General features: G+C 42.7%; 1 protein-coding gene across 5 annotated transcripts in view; it reads right to left on the bottom strand.

Annotated features, from left to right (window-relative positions):
- The window catches only part of BCAT1 (branched chain amino acid transaminase 1), a 139,633-nt gene that overhangs the window by 34,346 nt on the left and 78,284 nt on the right, over nt 1-27,003 (bottom strand). For all 5 annotated transcript variants that reach the window (XM_063446675.1, XM_063446677.1, XM_063446679.1 and 2 more), the window contains 3 exons: nt 11,313-11,513; nt 9,102-9,212; nt 211-330 (listed from right to left, as the gene is read on the bottom strand). In XM_063446675.1, coding sequence (XP_063302745.1) covers nt 211-330; nt 9,102-9,212; nt 11,313-11,423 — 342 coding nt within the window. In that variant the 5' untranslated portion in view covers nt 11,424-11,513. The remainder of the gene's footprint in view (nt 1-210; nt 331-9,101; nt 9,213-11,312; nt 11,514-27,003) is intronic.

Here is a 27,003-nt window from a genome sequence, read left to right on the forward strand (position 1 = left end):
ATGGTTCTTATCTGCCGTCACATTCTATGTGTCTATGTTACTATGAGTGTGCTTTTAGTTATTAGTGACTTTTACTGCAGTTTGTGAGAGTTTTAGCTGAAAGTTTGTATCTCTCTCACACTCACATACTGAACATTAACGTTTATATGATGTATAATTATTGCCTAATTAATAATAATGTAAGCAAGATGGCCAAGTCGTGGCACTCACCTCAGTTCCGATAAACGTGGGACGGATGTACAGACTGGCCGATGTGGAGTAAGGTACCCACTCTTTATCCACCTCAACTAATTTCAGGATACACTGCAAAAGTTCCTTCTTATCGAATTCCTAGAAAGAAAAAACGAACAGAAACAAAGTGTGACTTAAACCACCTATTAAAATTATTAATTCACAAATTATTTTATTACCGTAATTCAAAATCATTCACTACAACTGCAATCTTACGGACTTACTAATGATTAATTATCACCTGCAATCTTACGGACTTACTAATTAATTATCACCTGCAATCTTACGGACTCACCAGTGATGAACTAATTACCAATTATTGAGCAAGTAAAACGCTCTATTACCATCGATGGCTTAACATTACACTTGTGCAATAATGTGTAGCCCATGGTTTTGTCTGAATCAAACTCCTTTTAATCCACACACGGATGAACTGATCGTCCAGGATTCACCCGTGGAACCTTCTTCAATGAGTAATGAAGCTCACGTGTGCGTTTTACTGGATAGCGAATAGTGCTTAATACATGCCTGCCTTCTTAGTGGCTCACTAGCGATTAATTCATTGTCCCATCTCCCTCATGATTGGTGTACTATTTAGTGGCAGAAGACCATCTAATGAAGAAATTAGTTTAATGCAATAAGTTGTTTAATGTTCCACTCCAAGATATTGATTTATTCACTTACAGAAACCTAGAATGAGAAGGACAAACCACTGCACCGCGCTAAGCCGCTTGTTAGCCATACACCCCACCAAACATGTTAATATACGAACGAATGCAAAGGTATCAGAAAAAAAAAAATCAGTGGAGCCCCAAAATGGCCAATAAAAGTTACAAACAAAAAACAAGTGAGTGGTATAATTACTCTTACATTAAGAAACATATAAAAACTTTCACCAACCACTCTAAAAAAATAAATAAAAATGAAATATACACACTAAGAAACAACAAAGCGAAGTGGGATTGTTATAAAATAAGTCATGGGCAAATAGTGAAAACCCCAGAACATACCAATATGTGTTAAACAGATACGCTTTTCAATACACAAGTATGATACTCCAACGTAGCAATCTGCAAACTCTAATGAGCGAGCGTGAGATATAAAAAAGCATTCGTAGTTTAAAATGCTACAAATTTCAGAAGGGTCTACAATAACACAAATGCACTTACAAATGCAAAACGGTGATGAACTAAACAGCAATAAAAGAGCATTGTGTCCGCTCAGACAGGAACTCGTGCAGGTCCGTAACAGGTCTATAATGAAGAGAAAATGCAGCTTCCACCCAGAACGATCCCAGCGAGCCACAAGATGAAGAAAAACGTATTACCTAGACTGGGATCGTTAACGGCAGACGCTATTTTCTCCATTCAATAGAGATGGGATCCAAACTTGTTAGCTGGGGTATTCGGTTTCTGTCTGTGCCGAATGGGTCACAGTGGCCTTTTACAGCTGTTTAGTTATTCAGAGATTTAGGTTTGTAAGTGCAATTCCCTTCTGAAGTTTGTAACATTTTACACTACAATTATGATTATTTTTTTCAAGCTAATTAACATTTCAGGATTAAGAATCATAATTAAATCCTGAAGTCCAAGCCTCACTAATAGTTATACAGCTCACTCTCACACTCGGTGTAACTCACTAATAGTTATATAGCTCACTCTCACACTCTGTGTAACTCACTAATAGTTATACAGCTCACTCTCACACTCTGTGTAACTCACTAATAGTTATACAGCTCTCTCACACACTCTGTAACTCACTAATAGTTATACAGCTCACTCTCACACTCTGTGTAACTCACTAATAGTTATACAGCTCACTCTCACACTCTGTGTAACTCACTAATAGTTATACAGCTCTCTCACACACTCTGTAACTCACTAATAGTTATACAGCTCACTCTCACACTCTGTGTAACTCACTAATAGTTATACAGCTCTCTCTCTCACACTCGGTGTAACTCACTAATAGTTATACAGCTCTCTCTCTCACACTCTGTGTAACTCACTAATAGTTATACAGCTCTCTCTCTCACACACTGTGTAACTCACTAATAGTTATACAGTTCTCTCTCACGCTCTGTGTAACTCACTAATAGTTATACAGCTCTCTCTCACACACTCTGTGTAACATCATTAATAGTTATACAGCTCTCTCTCTCACACTCTGTGTAACTCACTAATAGTTATACAGTTCTCTCTCACACTCTGTGTAACTCACTAATAGTTATACAGCTCACTCTCACACACTGTGTAACTCACTAATAGTTATACAGCTCTCTCTCTCACACTCTGTGTAACTCACTAATAGTTATACAGCTCTCTCTCTCACACTCTGTGTAACTCACTAATAGTTATACAGCTCTCTCTCTCACACTCTGTGTAACTCACTAATAGTTATACAGCTCACTCTCACACTCTGTGTAACTCACTAATAGTTATACAGCTCACTCTCACACACTCTGTGTAACTCACTAATAGTTATACAGCTCTCTCACACTCTGTGTAACTCACTAATAGTTATACAGCTCTCTCTCACACTATGTGTAACTCACTAATAGTTATACAGCTCTCTCTCACACTCTGTGTAACTCACTAATAGTTATACAGCTCTCTCTCACACTCTGTGTAACTCACTTATAGTTATACAGCTCACTCACACACTCTGTGTAACTCACTAATAGCTATACAGCTCTCTCTCTCACACTCTGTGTAACTCACTAATAGTTATACAGCTCTCTCTCTCACACTCTGTGTAACTCACTAATAGTTATACAGCTCACTCTCACACACTGTGTAACTCACTAATAGTTATACAGCTCTCTCACACTCTGTGTAACTCACTAATAGTTATACAGCTCACTCTCACACACTGTGTAACTCACTAATAGTTATACAGCTCTCTCACACTCTGTGTAACTCACTAATAGTTATACAGCTCTCTCTCTCACACTCTGTGTAACTCACTAATAGTTATACAGCTCTCTCTCTCACACTCTGTGTAACTCACTAATAGTTATACAGCTCTCTCTCACACACTCTGTGTAACTCACTAATAGTTATACAGCTCTCTCTCTCACACTCTGTGTAACTCACTAATAGTTATACAGCTCTCTCTCTCACACTCGGTGTAACTCACTAGTTATACAGCTCTCTCTCTCACACTCTGTGTAACTCACTAATAGTTATACAGCTCTCTCTCACACTCTGTGTAACTCACTAATAGTTATACAGCTCTCTCTCACACACTCTGTGTAACTCACTAATAGTTATACAGCTCTCTCTCTCACACTCTGTGTAACTCACTAATAGTTATACAGCTCACTCTCACACACTCTGTGTAACTCACTAATAGTTATACAGCTCTCTCTCTCTCACACTCGGTGTAACTCACTAATAGTTATACAGCTCTCTCTCACACGCTCTGTGTAACTCACTAATAGTTATACAGCTCTCTCTCACACGCTCTGTGTAACTCACTAATAGTTATACAGCTCTCTCTCTCACACTCGGTGTAACTCACTAATAGCTATACAGCTCTCTCTCACACACTCTGTGTAACTCACTAATAGTTATATAGCTCTCTCTCTCACACTCTGTGTAACTCACTAATAGTTATACAGCTCTCTCTCTCTCACACTCTGTGTAGCTCACTAATAGTTATACAGCTCTCTCACACTTGGTGTAACTCACTAATAGTTATACAGCTCACTCTCACACACTGTGTAACTCACTAATAGTTATACAGCTCTCTCTCACACACTGTGTAACTCACTAATAGTTATACAGCTCTCTCTCACACACTCTGTGTAACTCACTAATAGTTATACAGCTCACTCTCTCACACTCTGTGTAACTCACTAATAGTTATACAGCTCTCTCTCTCACACTCTGTGTAACTCACTAATAGTTATACAGCTCACTCTCACACACTGTGTAACTCACTAATAGTTATACAGCTCTCTCACACTCTGTGTAACTCACTAATAGTTATACAGCTCTCACACTCTGTGTAACTCACTAATAGTTATACAGCTCTCTCTCACACACTGTGTAACTCACTAATAGTTATACAGCTCTCTCTCTCACACTTGGTGTAACTCACTAATAGTTATACAGCTCTCTCTCACACTCTGTGTAACTCACTAATAATTATACAGCTCTCTCTCACACACTCTGTGTAACTCACTAATAGTTATACAGCTCTCTCACACTCTGTGTAACTCACTAATAGTTATACAGCTCACTCTCACACTCTGTGTAACTCACTAATAGTTATACAGCTCACTCTCACACTCTGTGTAACTCACTAATAGTTATACAGCTCTCTCTCACACACTCTGTGTAACTCACTAATAGTTATACAGCTCTCTCTCACACTCTGTGTAACTCACTAATAGTTATACAGCTCACTCTCTCACACTCTGTGTAACTCACTAATAGTTATACAGCTCTCTCTCTCACACTCTGTGTAACTCACTAATAGTTATACAGCTCTCTCTCTCACACTCTGTGTAACTCACTAATAGTTATACAGCTCACTCTCACACACTGTGTAACTCACTAATAGTTATACAGCTCTCTCACACTCTGTGTAACTCACTAATAGTTATACAGCTCTCTCACACTCTGTGTAACTCACTAATAGTTATACAGCTCTCTCTCACACACTCTGTGTAACTCACTAATAGTTATACAGCTCTCTCTCACACACTCTGTGTAACTCACTAATAGTTATACAGCTCTCTCTCTCACACTCTGTGTAACTCACTAATAGTTATACAGCTCTCTCTCTCACACTCTGTGTAACTCACTAATAGTTATACAGCTCTCTCTCTCACACTCTGTGTAACTCACTAATAGTTATACAGCTCTCTCTCTCACACTCGGTGTAACTCACTAATAGTTATACAGCTCTCTCTCTCACACTCTGTGTAACTCACTAATAGTTATACAGCTCTCTCTCACACTCTGTGTAACTCACTAATAGTTATACAGCTCTCTCTCACACACTCTGTGTAACTCACTAATAGTTATACAGCTCTCTCTCTCACACTCTGTGTAACTCACTAATAGTTATACAGCTCACTCTCACACACTCTGTGTAACTCACTAATAGTTATACAGCTCTCTCTCACACGCTCTGTGTAACTCACTAATAGTTATACAGCTCTCTCTCACACTCTGTGTAACTCACTAATAGTTATACAGCTCTCTCTCACACACTGTGTAACTCACTAATAGTTATACAGCTCTCTCTCTCACACTCTGTGTAACTCACTAATAGTTATACAGCTCTCTCTCACACTCTGTGTAACTCACTAATAGTTATACAGCTCACTCTCTCACACTCTGTGTAACTCACTAATAGTTATACAGCTCTCTCTCACACTCTGTGTAACTCACTAATAGTTATACAGCTCTCTCTCTCACACTCTGTGTAACTCACTAATAGTTATACAGCTCTCTCTCACACTCTGTGTAACTCACTTATAGTTATACAGCTCACTCACACACTCTGTGTAACTCACTAATAGTTATACAGCTCTCTCTCTCACACTCTGTGTAACTCACTAATAGTTATACAGCTCTCTCTCTCACACACTGTGTAACTCACTAATAGTTATACAGGTCTCTCACACTCTGTGTAACTCACTTATAGTTATACAGCTCACTCACACACTCTGTGTAACTCACTAATAGTTATACAGCTCTCTCTCACACTCTGTGTAACTCACTAATAGTTATACAGCTCTCTCTCTGACACTTTGTGTAACTCACTAATAGTTATACAGCTCTCTCTCACACTCTGTGTAACTCACTAATAGTTATACAGCTCTCTCTCACACTCTGTGTAACTCACTAATAGTTATACAGCTCTCTCTCTCACACACTCTGTGTAACTCACTAATAGTTATACAGCTCTCTCTCTCACACTCTGTGTAACTCACTAATAGTTATACAGCTCTCTCTCTCACACTCTGTGTAACTCACTAATAGTTATACAGCTCTCTCTCTCACACTCTGTGTAACTCACTAATAGTTATACAGCTCTCTCACACTCTGTGTAACTCACTAATAGTTATACAGCTCTCTCTCTCACACTCTGTGTAACTCACTAATAGTTATACAGCTCACTCTCACACTCTGTGTAACTCACTAATAGTTATACAGCTCTCTCTCACACTCTGTGTAACTCACTAATAGTTATACAGCTCACTCTCACACTCTGTGTAACTCACTAATAGTTATACAGCTCTCACTCTCACACTCTGTGTAACTCACTAATAGTTATACAGCTCTCTCTCTCACACTCTGTGTAACTCACTAATAGTTATACAGCTCTCTCTCACACTCTGTGTAACTCACTAATAGTTATACAGCTCACTCTCTCACACTCTGTGTAACTCACTAATAGTTATACAGCTCTCTCTCACACTCTGTGTAACTCACTAATAGTTATACAGCTCTCTCTCTCACACTCTGTGTAACTCACTAATAGTTATACAGCTCTCTCTCACACTCTGTGTAACTCACTTATAGTTATACAGCTCACTCACACACTCTGTGTAACTCACTAATAGTTATACAGCTCTCTCTCTCACACTCTGTGTAACTCACTAATAGTTATACAGCTCTCTCTCTCACACACTGTGTAACTCACTAATAGTTATACAGGTCTCTCACACTCTGTGTAACTCACTTATAGTTATACAGCTCACTCACACACTCTGTGTAACTCACTAATAGTTATACAGCTCTCTCTCACACTCTGTGTAACTCACTAATAGTTATACAGCTCTCTCTCTGACACTTTGTGTAACTCACTAATAGTTATACAGCTCTCTCTCACACTCTGTGTAACTCACTAATAGTTATACAGCTCTCTCTCACACTCTGTGTAACTCACTAATAGTTATACAGCTCTCTCTCTCACACACTCTGTGTAACTCACTAATAGTTATACAGCTCTCTCTCTCACACTCTGTGTAACTCACTAATAGTTATACAGCTCTCTCTCTCACACTCTGTGTAACTCACTAATAGTTATACAGCTCTCTCTCTCACACTCTGTGTAACTCACTAATAGTTATACAGCTCTCTCACACTCTGTGTAACTCACTAATAGTTATACAGCTCTCTCTCTCACACTCTGTGTAACTCACTAATAGTTATACAGCTCACTCTCACACTCTGTGTAACTCACTAATAGTTATACAGCTCTCTCTCACACTCTGTGTAACTCACTAATAGTTATACAGCTCACTCTCACACTCTGTGTAACTCACTAATAGTTATACAGCTCACTCTCACACTCTGTGTAACTCACTAATAGTTATACAGCTCTCACTCTCACACTCTGTGTAACTCACTAATAGTTATACAGCTCTCTCTCTCACACTCTGTGTAACTCACTAATAGTTATACAGCTCTCTCACACTCTGTGTAACTCACTAATAGTTATACAGCTCTCTCACACACTGTGTAACTCACTAATAGTTATACAGCTCTATCACACTATGTGTAACTCACTAATAGTTATACAGCTCTCCCTCACACACTCTGTGTAACTCACTAATAGTTATACAGCTCTCTCTCTCACACTCTGTGTAACTCACTAATAGTTATACAGCTCTCTCTCTCTCACACACTGTGTAACTCACTAATAGTTATACAGCTCTCTCTCACACTCTGTGTAACTCACTAATAGTTATATAGCTCTCTCTCTCACACTCTGTGTAACTCACTAATAGTTATACAGCTCACTCTCACACACTGTGTAACTCACTAATAGTTATACAGCTCTCTCTCTCACACTCTGTGTAACTCACTAATAGCTATACAGCTCTCTCTCACACACTGTGTAACTCACTAATAGTTATACAGCTCTCTCTCACACTCTGTGTAACTCACTAATAGTTATACAGCTCTCTCTCACACTCTGTGTAACTCACTAATAGTTATACAGCTCTCTCTCTCTCACACTCTGTGTAACTCACTAATAGTTATACAGCTCTCTCACACTCTGTGTAACTCACTAATAGTTATACAGCTCTCTCTCACACTCTGTGTAACTCACTAATAGTTATATAGCTCTCTCTCTCACACTCTGTGTAACTCACTAATAGTTATACAGCTCACTCTCACACACTGTGTAACTCACTAATAGTTATACAGCTCTCTCTCTCACACTCTGTGTAACTCACTAATAGTTATACAGCTCTCTCTCACACTCTGTGTAACTCACTAATAGTTATACAGCTCTCTCACGCTCTGTGTAGCTCACTAATAGTTATACAGCTCTCTCTCACACTCTGTGTAACTCACTAATAGTTATACAGCTCTCTCTCTCACACTCTGGGTAACTCACTAATAGTTATACAGCTCTCTCTCACACTCTGTGTAACTCACTAATAGTTACACAGCTCTCTCTCACACTCGGTGTAACTCACTAATAGTTATACAGCTCTCTCTCACACTCTGTGTAACTCACTAATAGTTATACAGCTCTCTCTCACACTCTGTGTAACTCACTAATAGTTATACAGCTCACTCTCTCACACTCTGTGTAACTCACTAATAGTTATACAGCTCTCTCTCACACTCTGTGTAACTCACTAATAGTTATACAGCTCACTCTCTCACACTCTGTGTAACTCACTAATAGTTATACAGCTCTCTCACACTCTGTGTAACTCACTAATAGTTATACAGCTCTCTCTCACACACTCTGTGTAACTCACTAATAGTTATACAGCTCTCTCTCACGCTCTGTGTAACTCACTAATAGTTATACAGCTCTCCAGTACACTGTGTAGTTGACTAAAAGCTAAGTATTTCTCTGAATGAGAGCGTGGAGTCGCTACATACTGGCAGACACATTCGCTTGGAAGATCGCAGCATTCGCTCCATGTTGAGTTTTGGTCGAAATAATCGAACTTCTCCATCTTCTCCACGATACGCCTTTAAGCCTTCAAACAACTGCATGAAGAAACAGACAAATAAGAGTAATCTGGGGTTTGGTTAATTGTAACGTTCAATAAGGACATAAACCAAAGTTACAGGACCAGGTAGTGCCAGATAAGCCAATAATACAAATAAAAACTATATGTAAAAAAAAAAAAAAAAAAAAGACATAAAAATAGGCAAAAAGTAAAAATAAACTGGTAAAGACAATAACATATAACTAGAATAATTTACAATAAAAACAAATAAAAGGAATATATACTTAAACCAGAGTCCGTTTAATGGAGGTTCTTTTCCTCAGAAGGTAGACGTGGACGGGACTTACTATAGTTGCGTCTTTTTTGTCTGATAGCTTTGTATATAACATTTTCAGTAAAGTATTGGATTTTAGTAGCTATTGCAGTGTGCACCCTAATTTTTGTATGGATTTGGACACAAATGAGCATAAACAGGGATATCCTTGATAAATAGCATGTTAGAAACTTCAACAAAATAGAAGTGACATAAATGCTGAGATCAGAAAATGATAATATGGAGGGGCCATCATGCTAGCTAAGTACGTACAGGTACAATGTATGGGGGCCATCATGCTAGCTAAATAAATACAGGTACATTGTATGGGGGCCATCATGCTAGCTAAGTAAATACAGGTACAATGTATGGGGGCCATCGTGCTAGCTAAGTACGTACAGGTACATTGTATGGGGGCCATCATGCTAGCTAAGTAAATACAGGTACAATGTATGGGGGCCATCATGCTAGCTAAATAAATACAGGTACATTGTATGGGGGCCATCGTGCTAGCTAAGTACGTACAAGTACAATGTATGGGGGCCATCATGCTAGCTAAGTATGTACAGGTACATTGTATGGGGGCCATCATGCTAGCTAAGTACGTACAAGTACAATGTATGGGGGCCATCATGCTAGCTAAGTACGTACAGGTACATTGTATGGGGGCCATCATGCTAGCTAAGTACGTACAGGTACAATGTATAGGGGCCATCATCCTAGCTAAGTTCGTACAGGTACAATGTATAGGGGCCATCATCCTAGCTAAGTACGTACAGGTACAATGTATAGGGGCCATCATCCTAGCTAAGTTCGTACAGGTACAATGTATAGGGGCCATCATCCTAGCTAAGTACGTACAGGTACAATGTATAGGGGCCATCATGCTAGCTAAGTACGTACAGGTACAATGTATGGTGGCCATCATCCTAGCTAAGTACGTACAGGTACAATGTATGGTGGCCATCATCCTAGCTAAGTACGTACATGTACAATGTATAGGGGCCATCATCCTAGCCAAGTACGTACAGGTACAATGTATAGGGGCCATCATCCTAGCTAAGTACGTACAGGTACAATGTATAGGGGCCATCATCCTAGCTAAGTACGTACAGGTACAATGTATGGTGGCCATCATCCTAGCTAAGTACGTACAGGTACAATGTGAAGGGGCCATCATCCTAGCTAAGTTCGTACAGGTACAATGTATAGGGGCCATCATCCTAGCTAAGTACGTACAGGTACAATGTATGGTGGCCATCATCCTAGCTAAGTACGTACAGGTACAATGTATAGGGGCCATCATCCTAGCTAAGTTCGTACAGGTACAATGTATAGGGGCCATCATCCTAGCTAAGTACGTACAGGTACAATGTATAGGGGCCATCATCCTAGCTAAGTACGTACAGGTACAATGTATGGTGGCCATCATCCTAGCTAAGTACGTACAGGTACAATGTGAAGGGGCCATCATCCTAGCTAAGTACGTACAGGTACAATGTGAAGGGGCCATCATCCTAGCTAAGTACGTACAGGTACAATGTGAAGGGGCCATCATCCTAGCTAAGTATGTACAGGTACAATGTATGGTGGCCATCATCCTAGCTAAGTACGTACAGGTACAATGTGAAGGGGCCATCATGCTAGCTTAGTATGTACAGGTACAATGTTTATGAAACATTTTCAATGATGCTCAGCCATAAACACGTGTGACGTGGGGACCAGGATGTCCTTGGATTAGGTACTGTATTTCTCATGTTTGGTTGAGTTTGGTAAATTAATTCCTTGTGGTACATCTCTAGAATGACGGCTTCTCTGACTCACCTCCACACCGTAGTGAAAGACAGCAGATGCCGGGTGCAGAGAGAAGTTCTGGAAAGGTTTAATCACCGGTTTCTCCCAACCCTTCTCCTTCGACCATTCGATGGTCAGCATGTGGTCTGTGAATACCGTACCAAACACAAGATTGTCAGGATCTGGCTTCTCACCCGAAGAGCTGGAACGGTGGATTATTAACTCAGACGCCTAAAAATAAAACATAAAATTTATCTAATTAGAAAGAATTCTGCAGCAGCAAGAATGCAAGTAGGATAATTACTAGTGACCGTTAAATCTTAGTACTGCATGTCACCAATAAAAGACTGGGTCACTGCATGTCATCAACAGGAGACTGGGTCACTGCATGTCACCAATAAAAGACTGGGTCACTGCATGTCATCAACAGGAGACTGGGTCACTGCATGTCATCAACAGGAGACTGGGTCACTGCATGTCATCAACAGGAGACTGGGTCACTGCATGTCACCAACAGGAGACTGGGTCACTGCATGTAACCAATAAAAGACTGGGTCAATGCATGTCACGAACAGGGCACTAGGTCACTGCATGTCACCAACAGGAGACTGGGTCACTGCATGTCACCAACAGGAGACTGGGTCACTGCATGTCACCAACAGGAAACTGGGTTACTGCATGTCACCAACAGGAGACTGGGTCACTGCATGTCACCAATAAAAGACTGGGCCAATGCATGTCACGAACAGGGCACTAGGTCACTGCATGTCACCAACAGGAGACTGGATCACTGCATGTCACCAAGAGGATACGAAATAAGAGGTCCAGTTACTGTTAAGACAGAGAGAGGACACTGGGAGCATAGATGGTCTCAGCTTATTTTAGCGCAGTGGGAGTTGCACCATGAAACATCTCTCTTATTTTAGCTCTATTTGTTTGTGTTTTATCTCGGTTTATCGCTGTCTTTGGATAGAGGATATGAAGCTTCTTATAAACTGTCCCATAGGATGGAATGTGTTTGGTCCAAGCCAAGTTTATATTAATTTCAGAGGACTAGCATTAAATGAGAACGGTCACCTCAAAACTATTTTTAATAGTTGACAGGAAGTAGAATTTTTTCAAATGAAGAATATCTAAACAATGAGAAAAACTCATGCCTACATGTAGTATATAACAAGATCCTTCAGCCATATACATACACCTTGTGTCAGACAGTGTTTGAAAACCCAGTTAGTCTCTATGGTCTTCCCTGCTTCGCTTCCTGCACAGAAACAGGGAAAACCATAGAGACTAACTGTCACAAGGTGTATGTATATGGCTGAAGGATCCTGTCATAGAATAAAGGTAGGGATGAGTTTTCTATTTGTTTTTTTTTACATATACCGCATTTAAAAAAAAAAAAAAAAAATCCTTTCAATAGTTGAAAAAAGGATTATTATATTCACAAATATGTTTGTAATTGTATTAAAGAACACCGGCAGCCTGGGGCTTGTTCTATTTGCTAATAATAATTGGGTGTTGCACCAGGGCCTGCCAGGTAAAACATTAAAAACTCCACAATAAAGCGTTACGCTACGGCAGAAAAAAACGCCAACTCAATAGATTTCATATATTCTTAAGTAACTTTGCCTTCAGCTCATGCCCCAGGTGAGTTTAAATAAACTGGAAACGTTTTTTATGGAGCCAGACAATATGTGCGTAGATCGTTATTAAGGCAGCGTGTGGAATGCTGGGAATTCAAAGTGGATTTTAAATTTAAGGACAAAGTAGCTGAACTGGAAAGGTTCTCTCAGTCAGATGAGCTACTTTGATGTTATATTTGAAGTTCACCTGAATTTACAACAATTCTCACTTTAGAAAGTCTCACTTAGCAGTGAGGTTTTTCCATAATCCTTTATTAAAGATGTCCTGTTACCCCATAAACCTTGTCCCTGCCTATATCACGCTTTCATGATGGTTGTTTGTGCCTTTCCCCCTCCAACTTTGTTGCCCCAGCAGGGAGTTGTCCGATTGTTCCAGGGACACTTCCAGACCTATTCCAACTGGCTGTCCTGTCACTCATTTAAATCTCCCTTCTGGTACTCAGCTTTATTATTGTCTGCCTCAACCCTTGTTTATACCACACTACTGCATTTACACAAAAAATAGGCTTTGTAGTGTAATTGGTTACCATCCCAAGTCCATACTGATATTGGTTGGCTTGGGATATGTAGTGTAATTGGTTACTATCCCAAATACATACCGCTATTGGTTGGTTTGGGATATGTAGTGTAATTGGTTACTATCCCAAGTCCATACTGCTATTGGTTGGCTTGGGATACGTAGTGTGATTGGTTACTATCCCAAGTCCATGCTGATATTGGTTGGTTTGGGATATGCAGTGTAATTGGTTACTATCCCAAGTCCATACTGCTATTGGTTGGCTTGGGATACATAGTGTGATTGGTTACTATCCCGAGTCCATACTGCTATTGGTTGGCTTGGGATATGTAGTGTAATCGGTTACTATCCCAAGTCCATACTACTATTGGTTGGCTTGGGATATGCAGTGTAATTGGTTACTATCCCAAGTCCATACTGCTATTGGCTGGCTTGGGATATGTAGTGTAATTGGTTACTATCCCAAGTCCATACTGCTATTGGTTGGCTTGGGCTCACGGCACTGTTTGGATGGGGGTAGTGGTGAAACACCTGTGGGGAACTTTGTGTATCACTGTAACCCTATTGTATGTAACCCTATTGTCTGTTTGGGGGTATAAATAGATACGATCAGTGCACTGCTAGAGAAAGGGCTTCCAGAGCTATAATCACAGTCTCCTGGTCCAGGGTGGAAAAGGCCCTTAGCGATCTCAGTTAACTTCAGCGACTGGGTCTGCAGCGCTCCAGGGTCCCTATTGCATGGAACTGACATACATACATGTAACGGCTACCCAGTGTCAGGGCACCTGAGGTCTCTACCTTTGAGAAGGGTAGAGACTTAGTTGTTTATCCGTCTAGACACGCCATATCTCCCGTTCCTCGCGGTCCATCCAGTCATTCTAACGCTGGCCGCAAGGGATCCGCTTCCTTTTCTAACATGACGCCCGATACGTGACGTCTTGACGCTATCCCGAGCGACCTGCCACTCTATTGGCTTTATCCAATCAGCACCCAGCTGAGGCGTGTCTACTCTCCGGACTCAGGGTATTTAAGCTTGCTTCTCTCGTCAGCTCATTGCCCTGTCGTGGTTCTAGCTTGTCTAGTCACTCAGTGCTCTTGTATTCTAGTATTCTCTTTGGTTTTGACCCGGCTTGTTGTACTATTCTGCTTATCTCTGTTATCCCTCTGACCCGGCTTGTCTCTCGCTTACCTGTCTTCTCGTTCCCTCGACCTCGGCTTGTCTCTGACTATTCTCTGTTATTCTATGTACGTTAGTCCGGCCATTCTAAGGCCCGGTATACGTACCTTTCTACTGTTTGTACTCTGCGTGTTGGATCCCTGTCCCGATCCTGACATTACGACAGGGCCAATGGATCCTGCAGGTACAAACAGTCAGCTTGGTTCTTCCGACCCCAGGTTTGATGCCATGGAACACAGGATGGATCAGATGGCCCTAGCACTACAGGCGCTATTGTCTCGTGCTAGTAACCCACCAGAGGAGACACGTACTCCTTCGATCTCTCCTGTAAGTTCAGGTCTAGAAGTAGCTACTGTTGGTGCTTCTTCTCGTATTACTCCACCAGTACGTTATGGCGGTTCTCCTGAGAAGTGTCGTGGCTTTTTGAACCAGATCAGCATCCATTTCGAATTACAACCCCGCTCCTATCCTACAGATAGAGCGAAGGTTGGATTTATTGTTACGTTACTCATTGAGAAGGCTCTACGATGGGCTAATCCTTTATGGGAGAATGATAACCCGTTAGTCTATAACTATAATGCCTTTGTAGCTGCTTTTAAAAGAACTTTTGACCCCCCTGGTAGGAAGGTCAATGCAGCTAGATTACTGTTGCGCCTTAGACAGGAAAATCGAACACTTGTGGATTATGCACTAGAGTTCAGATCCTTGGCGGCAGAGGTTAAGTGGAACGAACAGGCTTATATAGATGTATTTTTAAATGGGTTATCAGATGTAATCCTTGACGAAGTCGCTACTAGAGAGCTCCCTGAGAATTTGGAGGATTTAATTTCTTTTATCTCTCGCATTGATGAACGCTTAAGAGAGAGGCAGAACACTCGAGATAGAACTCGTAGACCCTCCTTTAAACTAGCTCCTGCATTTCGAAATTCTGAGATCGAAACCTCACGTTTCCCTGAGCCTATGCAGATAGGGAATACTCACCTCACGGAGGAGGAGAGACAGTACAGGAGAAGGGAGGGTTTATGTATGTACTGTGGTGACAGAGGTCATCTACGCCTAAATTGTCCCAATCGTTCGGGAAACGCTCGCACCTAAGTTTCTCTAGAGGACAGGCCTTGGGTGTATCTATTTTGTCCTCTGTTCACAATTATAAAGATCACAGGCTTCTGCTACCCGTTTCTTTGACTTGGGAGAAGGGAGTAGTAAAAACCATGGCTTTGATTGATTCTGGAGCTGCTGAGAGCTTTATCGATCAGGTTTTTGTTAACAAGCATACTATCCCATCCCAGTTAAGGGAGACACCTCTGGCCGTTGAGGCCATAGATGGTAGACCGTTACTTGAGCCTGTTATTTTCCGTGAGACCATACCTATTAATTTAACTGTTGGTATCTTGCATGAGGAAGACCTATCCCTGTTGATCATTTCCTCTCCTTCTATTCCCATAGTCCTGGGGTACTCCTGGTTGAAGAGACATAATCCTATCATTAATTGGGAGTTAGGGGAGATAATCTCATGGGGTCAGAATTGTCAAGAAAAATGTTTACGGAAGGTCTCGCCCCTTTGCCTGGCGAACACATCGGCTAACTCCTCTAATCCTACAGAAACTCAAATACCGCCTCAGTACCTGGATTTAAAGGCAGTATTTGATAAAAGGAGAGCCGATACCTTACCTCCACACAGATCCTTTGATTGCAAGATTAACCTACTCCCTGGTACCATGCCTCCCAGGGGTCATGTATACCCGTTATCTACTAAAGAGAATTCTGTTCTAGAGGAGTATATTCACGAGAATTTAGACAAGGGGTTCATTAGGAGGTCCTCCTCCCCTGCCGGGGCTGGATTTTTTTTTGTTAAAAAGAAGGATGGTTCACTTAGGCCTTGTATTGATTATCGAGGTTTGAACAAGATAACCATTAGGAATGCTTATCCCATTCCTTTGATTACCGAACTCTTTGATCGTTTAAAGGGTTCTACTATTTTCACCAAGTTAGATCTCAGAGGGGCATATAACTTGGTGAGAGTCCAGCAGGGACACGAGTGGATGACGGCGTTCAATACTCGTTACGGTCACTATGAATATACAGTTATGCCTTTTGGGTTATGTAATGCACCGGCTGTATTCCAGGATCTGATAAATGAGGTTCTTAGGGAATTTCAGCAGGAGTGTGTTATTGTATACCTGGACGATATACTCATACATTCTAGAGAGATTGAGACTCACCACGAACAGGTCAGAAGGGTTTTGCACAAACTTCTTCAACATGGTCTGTACTGCAAATTGGAGAAATGTAGTTTCGATCAATCCCAAGTAAATTTCCTCGGTTATGTGATCTCTGGGGAGGGATTTAAGATGGACCCGGATAAACTCCAGTCCATTCTGGATTGGCCTCTACCCAAGGGTCTCAAGGCCGTTCAGAGATTTATTGGGTTCTCCAATTACTATAGGCGCTTTATTAAGGGTTATTCTTCTATTATTGCGCCCATCACCAATATGACCAAACAGGGGGTTGATACTAAGAATTGGTCCACGGAAGCTCTCCTTGCTTTCAAAACTCTCAAGGAGCTTTTTGCTTCCGCCCCAATTTTAGTTCACCCTAATACCACTCTTCCTTTCCTACTTGAGGTAGACGCCTCGGAGACTGGCGTAGGTGCTATCCTATCCCAAAGGCTAGGTGTGGATAAACCATTACATCCATGTGGATTTTTTTCTAAAAAATTGTCTGGTGCTGAGAGCAGATATGACATTGGTGACAGAGAACTACTAGCTGTTATCAAGGCTTTAAAAGAATGGAGACATTTATTGGAAGGGACATTACATCCTGTTACTATTTTAACGGATCACAAGAACTTGTCCTATATTGGAGAGGCCAAGCGATTGTCTACCAGGCAAGCTCGTTGGTCGTTATTCCTCACCCATTTCAACTACGTTCTTACTTATAGGCCTGGTTCAAAGAATTCTAAAGCCGATGCTCTATCTCGCCAATATGAACCTTTGGCTTCTTCCGAACCGGTTCTGTCCTCTATAGTACCCCAATGCAATATTATTGCTAACACAAGTCTCAAAATCCATTCTCCGTTGCTTGCCCAGATCTTGAACTTACAGCATCTGGCACCTGGACAGACTCCTGAGGGAAGAAAATTTGTTCCTCCTGAACGTCCAACTGGAGCTCTTACAGTGTTTCCACGAAAGCAAGGTGGCTGGTCATCCTGGCATTCGCAAGACTTATTCCCTGATCTCCAAGGATTTCTGGTGGCCTTCCTTACGAAAGGATATTAAGGAGTTCGTCGGAGCTTGCGAGACTTGTACCAGGACTAAACAGCCTCACGCATCTCCTTGTGGTTTGTTGCTCCCCTTGGACATTCCTGAAAAACCATGGTCCTGTTTGGCCATGGACTTTATTGTGGATTTACCTGCTTCCAAGAGACAGACTGTTATTCTCACGGTGGTGGATAGGTTCACTAAGATGGCTCATTTTGTGCCGTTGCCTAAACTCCCCACGTCTCCTGAATTGGCGGAGATTTTTGCGAGAGAAGTTTTTCGCTTACATGGGATACCTTCTGAAATCGTTTCTGATAGAGGTTCTCAATTTGTCTCACGATTCTGGAGATCCTTCTGTTCTCAATTAGGTATCAAATTGAACTTTTCCTCTGCATATCACCCTCAGTCTAACGGAGCCGCTGAGCGTACTAATCAAAAGATCGAACAATATCTGCGCTGCTTTGTTTCCGAACACCAGGATGATTGGGTCGGTTTGATTCCTTGGGCAGAGTTCGCACACAATAATCTCGTGTGTGATTCTACTCGTTCCAGCCCCTTCTTCATGAACTATGGCTTTCATCCCTCCATTTTTCCTTCGGTCTCTTCTTCCCAAGGAGTACCGTCGGTTGATGATCATGTCGCCAATCTGAAGAAGTTGTGGGATCAGACTCGTCAAATTCTTCTGCATAATTCTATGTTGTTCAAAAAACACGCTGATAAACACAGAAGGGCGGCTCCAGTTTTTGTTCCTGGGGACAGAGTATGGCTGAGTACTAAGAACATTCGTTTAAAAGTTCCCTCTATGAAATTTGCGCCTCGGTACATAGGTCCTTACAGAGTTTTGTCTCGTATCAACCCGGTTGCGTATCGCCTAGCTCTGCCGTCGGCCTTACGCATTCCCAACTCCTTTCATGTGTCTTTGCTGAAACCACTGATTTGCAACAGATTCTCCTCTACGGTTTCCTCACCTCGTTCGGTTCAGGTGGACGGTCAGGAGGAGTACGAGGTCAACTCCATTATCAATTCCCGATTTTCCCGGGGAAGATTACAGTATCTGGTCAACTGGAAGGGATATGGTCCAGAGGAGAGGAGCTGGGTACCTCAGGAGGACGTCCATGCTCCTCGTCTCCGCAGGGCATTTCACTCCCGCTTCCCATCTCGTCCCGGTTCCTTCCGCCCGGTGGGCGTATCTGAGAGGGGGGGTACTGTCAGGGCACCTGAGGTCTCTACCTTTGAGAAGGGTAGAGACTTAGTTGTTTATCCGTCTAGACACGCCATATCTCCCGTTCCTCGCGGTCCATCCAGTCATTCTAACGCTGGCCGCAAGGGATCCGCTTCCTTTTCTAACATGACGCCCGATACGTGACGTCTTGACGCTATCCCGAGCGACCTGCCACTCTATTGGCTTTATCCAATCAGCACCCAGCTGAGGCGTGTCTACTCTCCGGACTCAGGGTATTTAAGCTTGCTTCTCTCGTCAGCTCATTGCCCTGTCGTGGTTCTAGCTTGTCTAGTCACTCAGTGCTCTTGTATTCTAGTATTCTCTTTGGTTTTGACCCGGCTTGTTGTACTATTCTGCTTATCTCTGTTATCCCTCTGACCCGGCTTGTCTCTCGCTTACCTGTCTTCTCGTTCCCTCGACCTCGGCTTGTCTCTGACTATTCTCTGTTATTCTATGTACGTTAGTCCGGCCATTCTAAGGCCCGGTATACGTACCTTTCTACTGTTTGTACTCTGCGTGTTGGATCCCTGTCCCGATCCTGACACCCAGGTAGAGAGAGGGTATCTGCCGTTGAAGACGTCCTTTTTCCCTGCAAGCTGCTGTGGAGAAGTAAGCTGGTACAATCCCATCCACGATATCCAGTCAGGTTCAGCTGTAACAGGAGCAGAATAACATCCCCAAATAATCCCCTTCCAAGAACGACACGAGGCTACGTTTTGAAGGGTCAAGATGAACTGAGGACTGGGACACCCAGCCTGCTTTTTATTACAAAAAGGTACACACAGGACACTCCCAGGGGGAGGATGAAATTAACCAATCACATACATGGTACCACCCCCACGTCTCCTCCCCTCAGATAAACACATAACATAATTATAGCATACAGTAAAAATACAGTTTTTACACATACACTGTAACTTTAAAACTATACATTCAATCTCCATAACAATACAAATTACATATTTGGAATCAGCATACTTCAAACATAAACACTTCCAAAAATCAGCCAAATCCCTCCAGTGGATCAAAAGTTAGCTGGAGGTCCCTTTATGACCGACCGCAAGCACATTTTCCTGCCCAAAACAGTTCCATAGATTTGGGCTGTGCGGCCGGTCAATTTCATGCAGAAAAACGACTAAGTCCCATTTCGAACGGGACTTAGTCTCTGGAGCTGAAAAACGAAGTGTAGGAGAAGGTAAGGGTCAGCGGTGTTCGGTAAAATGTGTAGCCGATTTCAGTTCCACAGAATCTTTAGCATACACCGCTGACCGCATTCGAATGACTAAAAACCCAGCGCTCGGCAATTAACCTGCAGTAACCTCACAGCCTGGGAGGTAAATTGCCTGCACACTTTAGCTTCTGGGTGGTCCGCCTGTGTGGTACTTGGTTCAGTAAGCCCTATTTACTGAACCAAGTGGGAGAGAGCCAGGGGCAAGTTATTTTACAGGTCTGGGGACATAGTCTTAAAGGGGTATTGTTCAGCAAAGTCACAATATGTCCCCAGACGGTTCTTAAAGGGCCATACACACCCAATAAAAGTTAATAAGTTTTCAGGGGCACAATCTTCCAGGGGCCATAGACATGAGGAAGGAGGCTGGCAAACAGGCTTCTCCACAATCCAGGGAAGCAGGGCAATTTTCCATTTAAAGGGCCAGTTACAAATAGCGATTTGTAACAATACATACATGAAATATATATATATAAAATCTCCTTCTGCAAGCAGTGCAAATGGAGGACCATTTATGGTCGTCCAACACGGTTCTATACCAGTTCATACATACAGAGCCAGGCTACATGGAATAAAATTTAACAAAAACACGCATCTTGAAAGAAAACAAGAACCTGAGGTCACAAACAAGTCCGGGATTGACGGCAGAACATGCAGTAACTAATACAGATAGACAGAGGAAGCACCAAGTGGAATCTCTGGATAGATAACTCCTAGAAAAGGAAAATAAAGAATAAAATCGATAGGAGGGAGCTCATACTGGGAGTTATTCAAATAACCAGGAATTGTGAAAAATGTATACGGGAGTTAAATATTTAGGCCAGAATAGCCAAACTTGGCTTTTTTGGCCTAAAAGTTTTTCTCAGTTTGCCTACTTTGGTCGAAGATTTTTAATTTCTCTTTGGCAATTTTGGGCACTTCTCAGTTTGGTAAATACATGAATCCATTAGGAGATCACGTCCAGGTCAAAAGCCGCATGTTAGAAATTCTCTCCAAGTCAATGACTAACGTAAAATCCAGCCACGAGAACACATTGCTGGCTCTCATTGTGTATCGAGGACCAGAACGTGCCATGGCTCACTAGCCCTCTGCCGATCCATCGATGTGTTATTAACATATACCAGTCATGGGGGAAATGGAAATCCACAAAACCTCCTAAAATAATCCAGAATTATCAGAATTATTCACTAAAGTGAGACTTTAAAATTCAAAGTCAAAGTAACTAAATTGGAAAATAATGGAAAGCAGTTCTTTTTTCAGTCCAGCTCCTCTGGTGTTTCATTTGAAATCACTCTGAATTCTCACTTTAGTAAATCACTCTGTTGATATGAGAAGAGGAGAGTGTAAGATATTGTTGGTGGATCCAGTGATCCCATTATATTTTGCGGTATATAGAGCGGTATCTCAGGGCTAAGACGGGGGTGGAATGTCCAGCCATGTTACATACTATGTATTTAATGGATAGAACATTAAGTTACATTGCTAGAGCGTGGCTTTCAAAGCTGCTAAAGGAAGCGATCATTTATTTACACCATAAAATAACTAAATTAAGTTAAAGTGACTAGTGGCACTAATTTAGTGATGGAAAGGATGTGAAGGGCAGTACTTGGCGCTCTGTATCCTGTTATTGGAAAGAGAGGAAGAAAGTTACAATCGGTCAGCAAAGCGGAAGCAGCCGTGAGCCAATATCACTGAGGACAAACTGATAGGGACTGTTTGCTAAACTTTGCAGTAGGAAAAGTAACCTGTGATCCTTTAAAGGGACAAAAAACAGCACAAAGCAAATAAATTAAAACAAGCTTATTTTGCAACACCTTACAGTATATCATGGTGAAAATAATGTCTGTACAGACCGACGGAGTGCATGACTGTCTGCTTCCTGATGCCCCGACAGCCAATAAGATGTCCGTTAGGCATCCACAAATATATACCAGGAAAAAACGCCACGTATAAAGGAGTTCCAATAAAACGGGATCCAAAAATGTTACAACTTCCAGGATCAAATACATTGATAATTGATACATTGATAATGCTAAAGGATCAAATACAGCATGCAATGTTTAATGTTCAAATACCAAGGTTTTATTCTTTAAAGAGGCAATCATAAGCACCATAACCACTACAGCACCCTGCAGACAGACGCAGACAGACACAGACAAACAGAACAAACACCAGGCAGACAGGCAAACAGACAGAAACACGTACAGGCAGCAATGCCTGTTTTCCCTCTCGGTAATAGAACAAGCATTACGAATTTTCAGTTTATTTTGTCATATGCTCCATAAGCTGGAGGGATTTCTATAATAAATCGGATTTTCACTGTTGTTCACCTACAAGGAAACTGCTGTTTCCCTCTTACATTCCTCAGGACAAGAACATAACAAATACACAAAATGATCCCTAAATCCAGAGCTGTGATCCGGTCAGACCCGTAATCCCACCACATTGAGCATAAAATATCTATCAAAAGATCGATTCAATTCTGCGCAGGATTTTAAACCTGGAGAGAATGGGCCAAAGGGACACATCAAAGAAGACCCCCCACGGTTACAGTGACACCCCAAAAATTAAAGTGACACCTCAAGATTCAAGAACGTGGAAACACCATGGGGTTAAAGGAGACACCAATTAAGTAGGTTTACATTGGGTAAACATGGAGGGAGGGATAGAGAGAAGGGGATGTTGGGTAAACATGGAGGGAGAGAGAGAAGGGGATGTTGGGTAAACATGGAGGGGGAGAGGGAGAAGGGGATGTTGGGTAAACATGGAGGGGGAGAGGGAGAAGGGGATGTTGGGTAAACATGGAGGGATTTCATCTTAGACGTTGTGGGTTTAAATTTCAGCTCCTTTATTACCGTTTTTTTTATATTAACCCACTTCTTTCTTGACAAGCAGACCCTGGTCACGGCTGTACTTCAGGAGACTGATATTCCGAGAGTTATTGAAGAGTTAACTTGTCACAATGGACACTTTAACACATTAAAATGAAATAACTTTTTTTGTTTGATGTCTGTCTAACTCAATGTATCTCTCTCTCTCTCTGTATCCCTCTATCTTACTGTCTAACTCTATGTATATCTCTATCTCTCTAACTCAATGTATATCTCTCTCTTACTGTCTAACTATGTATCTCTCTGTCTGTCTAACTCAATGTATCTCTCTAACTATGTATCCCTCTCTCTTACTGTCTAACTATGTATATATATCTCTCTCTCTCTCTAACTCTATGTATCTCTCTCTAACTTTGTATCCCTTTCTCTTACTGTCTAACTCTAACTATGTATCTCTCTCTAACTATGTATCTCTCTCTAACTATGTATCTCTCTCTAACTGTCTAACTCTATGTATATCTCTCTCTCTCTAACTATATATCTCTCTCTCTATGTATCTCTCTAACTCGATGTATCTCTCTCTAACTATGTATCTCTCTCTCTAACTCTATGTATCTCTCTCTCTAACTCTATCTATCTCTCAAACTCTATGTATCCCTCTCTCTTACTGTCTAACTCTATGTATCGCTCTATTTATTCCTCTCTCTCTCTCTCTCTGTATCCCTCTCACTTACTGTCTGTCTAACTATATGTATCCCTCTCTGTCTGTCTAACTCTATTCACCTCTCTCTCTCTCTAACTCGATGTATCTCTCTCCCTCTCTCTGTAACTATGTATCCCTCTCTCTCTCACTCTGTCTCTATTTATCCCTCTCTCTATAACTCTATACATCTATCTCTACCTAACTCTATGCATCTCTTTCTCTCTGTCTGTCTATCTCTATGTATCTGTCTGTTTGACAGTATGTATCTATCTCTGTCTGCCTAACTATATTTCTCTGTCTGCCTAACTGTATATATCTGTCTGTCTGACTCTATGTAACTATCTCTGTCTGTCTAACTCTATATATCTGTCTGTCTTACTCTATGTATCCATCTCTGTCTATCATGTCTATCTGTGTCTGTCGATCTATCAGTAATTTGGCTGCACAGCTTATAGGTGCAGATTTTCTTCCTATGAGAGGACTCCATGTTTGATTTCCCATGATCGTTGCAGTTACACGTTACACGTTACTGCAGAAGATGTGACCACGGGAGTAATTTTACTGCGCAATGCAGACATGTTATGACAGATGGCAGATTCAGCCACATGTAGGGCAGAGGGAACGGATTAAACGAGAACAACAGGGGGAGGCTAAGGGGCAAGGAACACTGAGCGTTACCAGATGTGGAATCAACGTCGTCACCATCTGTATCACATAATGAAAAGACTGCAGTTACACACACACAGCTATTTACTAACATGAGAGAACACCCAGAGATATTATAAAATATGAGTTAAGTGTAAGAGATTACTGAGGCAGTGGGCGAAGATGATGAGTGCGGGCAGGGAGCGCAGACAATGGGTGCGGGCAGGGAGCGCAGACAATGGGTGCCGGCAGGGAGCGCAGACAATGGGTGCGGGCAGGGAGCGCAGACAATGGGTGCGGGCAGGGAGCGCAGACAATGGGTGTGGGCAGGGAGCGCAGACAATGGGTGTGGGCAGGGAGCGCAGACAATGGGTGCGGGCAGGGAGCGCAGACAATGGGTGCGGGCAGACTGCTGGCAGGGAGTGAAGATGATGTGTGCGGGCAGGGAGTGAAGACAATGAGTGTGGGCAGACTGCTGGCAGGGAGTGAAGATGATGGGTGTGGGCAGGGAGTGCAGACAATGGGTGCGGGCAGACTGCTGGCAGGGAGTGAAGATGATGGGTGCGGGCAGGGAGTGAAGACAATGAGTGTGGGCAGACTGCTGGCAGGGAGTGAAGATGATGGGTGTGGGCAGGGAGTGCAGACAATGGGTGCGGGAAGACTGCTGGCAGGGAGTGAAGATGATGGGTGTGGGCAGGGAGTGCAGACAATGGGTGCGGGCAGACTGCTGGCAGGGAGTGAAGATGATGGGTGCGGGCAGGGAGTGCAGACAATGGGTGCGGGAAGACTGCTGGCAGGGAGTGAAGATGATGGGTGCGGGCAGGGAGTGAAGACAATGGGTGCGGGCAGACTGCTGGCAGGGAGGCAGACTGCGGGCAGGGAGTGAAGATGATGGGTGCGGGCAGGGAGTGCAGACAATGGGTGCGGGCAGACTGCTGGCAGGGAGTGAAGATGATGGGTGCGGGTAGGGAGCGAAGATGATGGGTGCGGGCAGACAGTGGGCAGGGAGACAGACTGCGGGCAGGGAGTGAAGATGATGGGTGTGGGCAGACTGCAGACAGGGAATGAAGACGATGGGTGCGGGCAGGGAGCGAAGACGATGGGTGCAGGCAGGGAGTGAAGACAATGGGTGTAGGCAGACTGCTGGCAGGGAGTGAAGATGATGGGTGCGGGCAGGGAGTGCAGACAATGGGTGCGGGCAGACTGCTGGCAGGGAGTGAAGATGATGGATGCGGGCAGGGAGTGCAGACAATGGGTGCGGGCAGACTGCTGGCAGGGAGTGAAGATGATGGGTGCGGGCAGGGAGTGCAGACAATGGGTGCGGGCAGACTGCTGGCAGGGAGTGAAGATGATGGGTGCGGGCAGGGTGAAGACAATGGGTGTGGGCAGACTGCAGACAGAGAACGAAGACGATGGGTGCGGGTAGGGAGCGAAGACGGTGGGTGCGGGCAGGCAGTGGGCAGGGTGACAGACTGCGGGCAGGGAGTGAAAGATGATGGGCACTGGCAGGGAGATAGACTGCGGGCATCGAAAGTCTGCGGGTGTGATGTTTGTAAATGTGAATACAAATACAAAAAAACAAGTCCTGCGCTCAAACGTCCATCACTCCTGGGCGACAGCAACGACCATAGTACACATCATCCCCAATATATACACAGTAAAAACCAAAGAAAAAAAAGTTACCTGCGGTCTCTCCTAAATCCCTATGTACCGGTATATTTAAACAAACGGAGGTCATTTAGTTTCTCCAATGGCCAATTACGGTTAATGTGTTGATGTTATGGATGTCACTTTATTTGTGTATAGCCACTTTATTAATACAAATACTACAGGTCCCCATATTGCTGCTTTTTTAGACCGGGTTTCTGCAGCCACCATCTTGATCCCTAGAACATAGGGGAACCAATAGAAAGGAAGTGCATTATCCTCAGCCAACAACAACCTAACTGCCAAAACATCACAAAATGCTAACAGTCATACAGTCACACACACACACACACACACACTCAAACACAGCCCAACCACCCATACAACACAATACGCAAAATCATACACAAACACACACACACACACTCAAACACAGCCCAACCGCCCATACATCACAATCACAATACTCAAACTCATACACTCACACACAGCCCATACATCACAAAATGCTAACTCATACAGTCACACACACACTCAAACACAGCCCAACCACCCATACAACACAATACGCAAAATCATACACACACACAATCAAACATAGCCCAACCGCCCATACAACACAATACGCAAAATCATACACACACACACACACTCAAACACAGCCCAACCGCCCATACATCACAATCACAATACTCAAACTCATACACTCACACACAGCCCCTACATCACAATACCAAATTCATACACTCGCACACAGCCCATACATCACAATACCAAATTCATACACTCGCACACAGCCCATACATCACAATACCAAATTCCTACACTCACACACAGCCCATACATCA

This window comes from Pelobates fuscus, chromosome 3, assembly GCF_036172605.1.
Source record: "Pelobates fuscus isolate aPelFus1 chromosome 3, aPelFus1.pri, whole genome shotgun sequence".
In the NCBI taxonomy this organism is placed as follows: domain Eukaryota; kingdom Metazoa; phylum Chordata; class Amphibia; order Anura; family Pelobatidae; genus Pelobates; species Pelobates fuscus.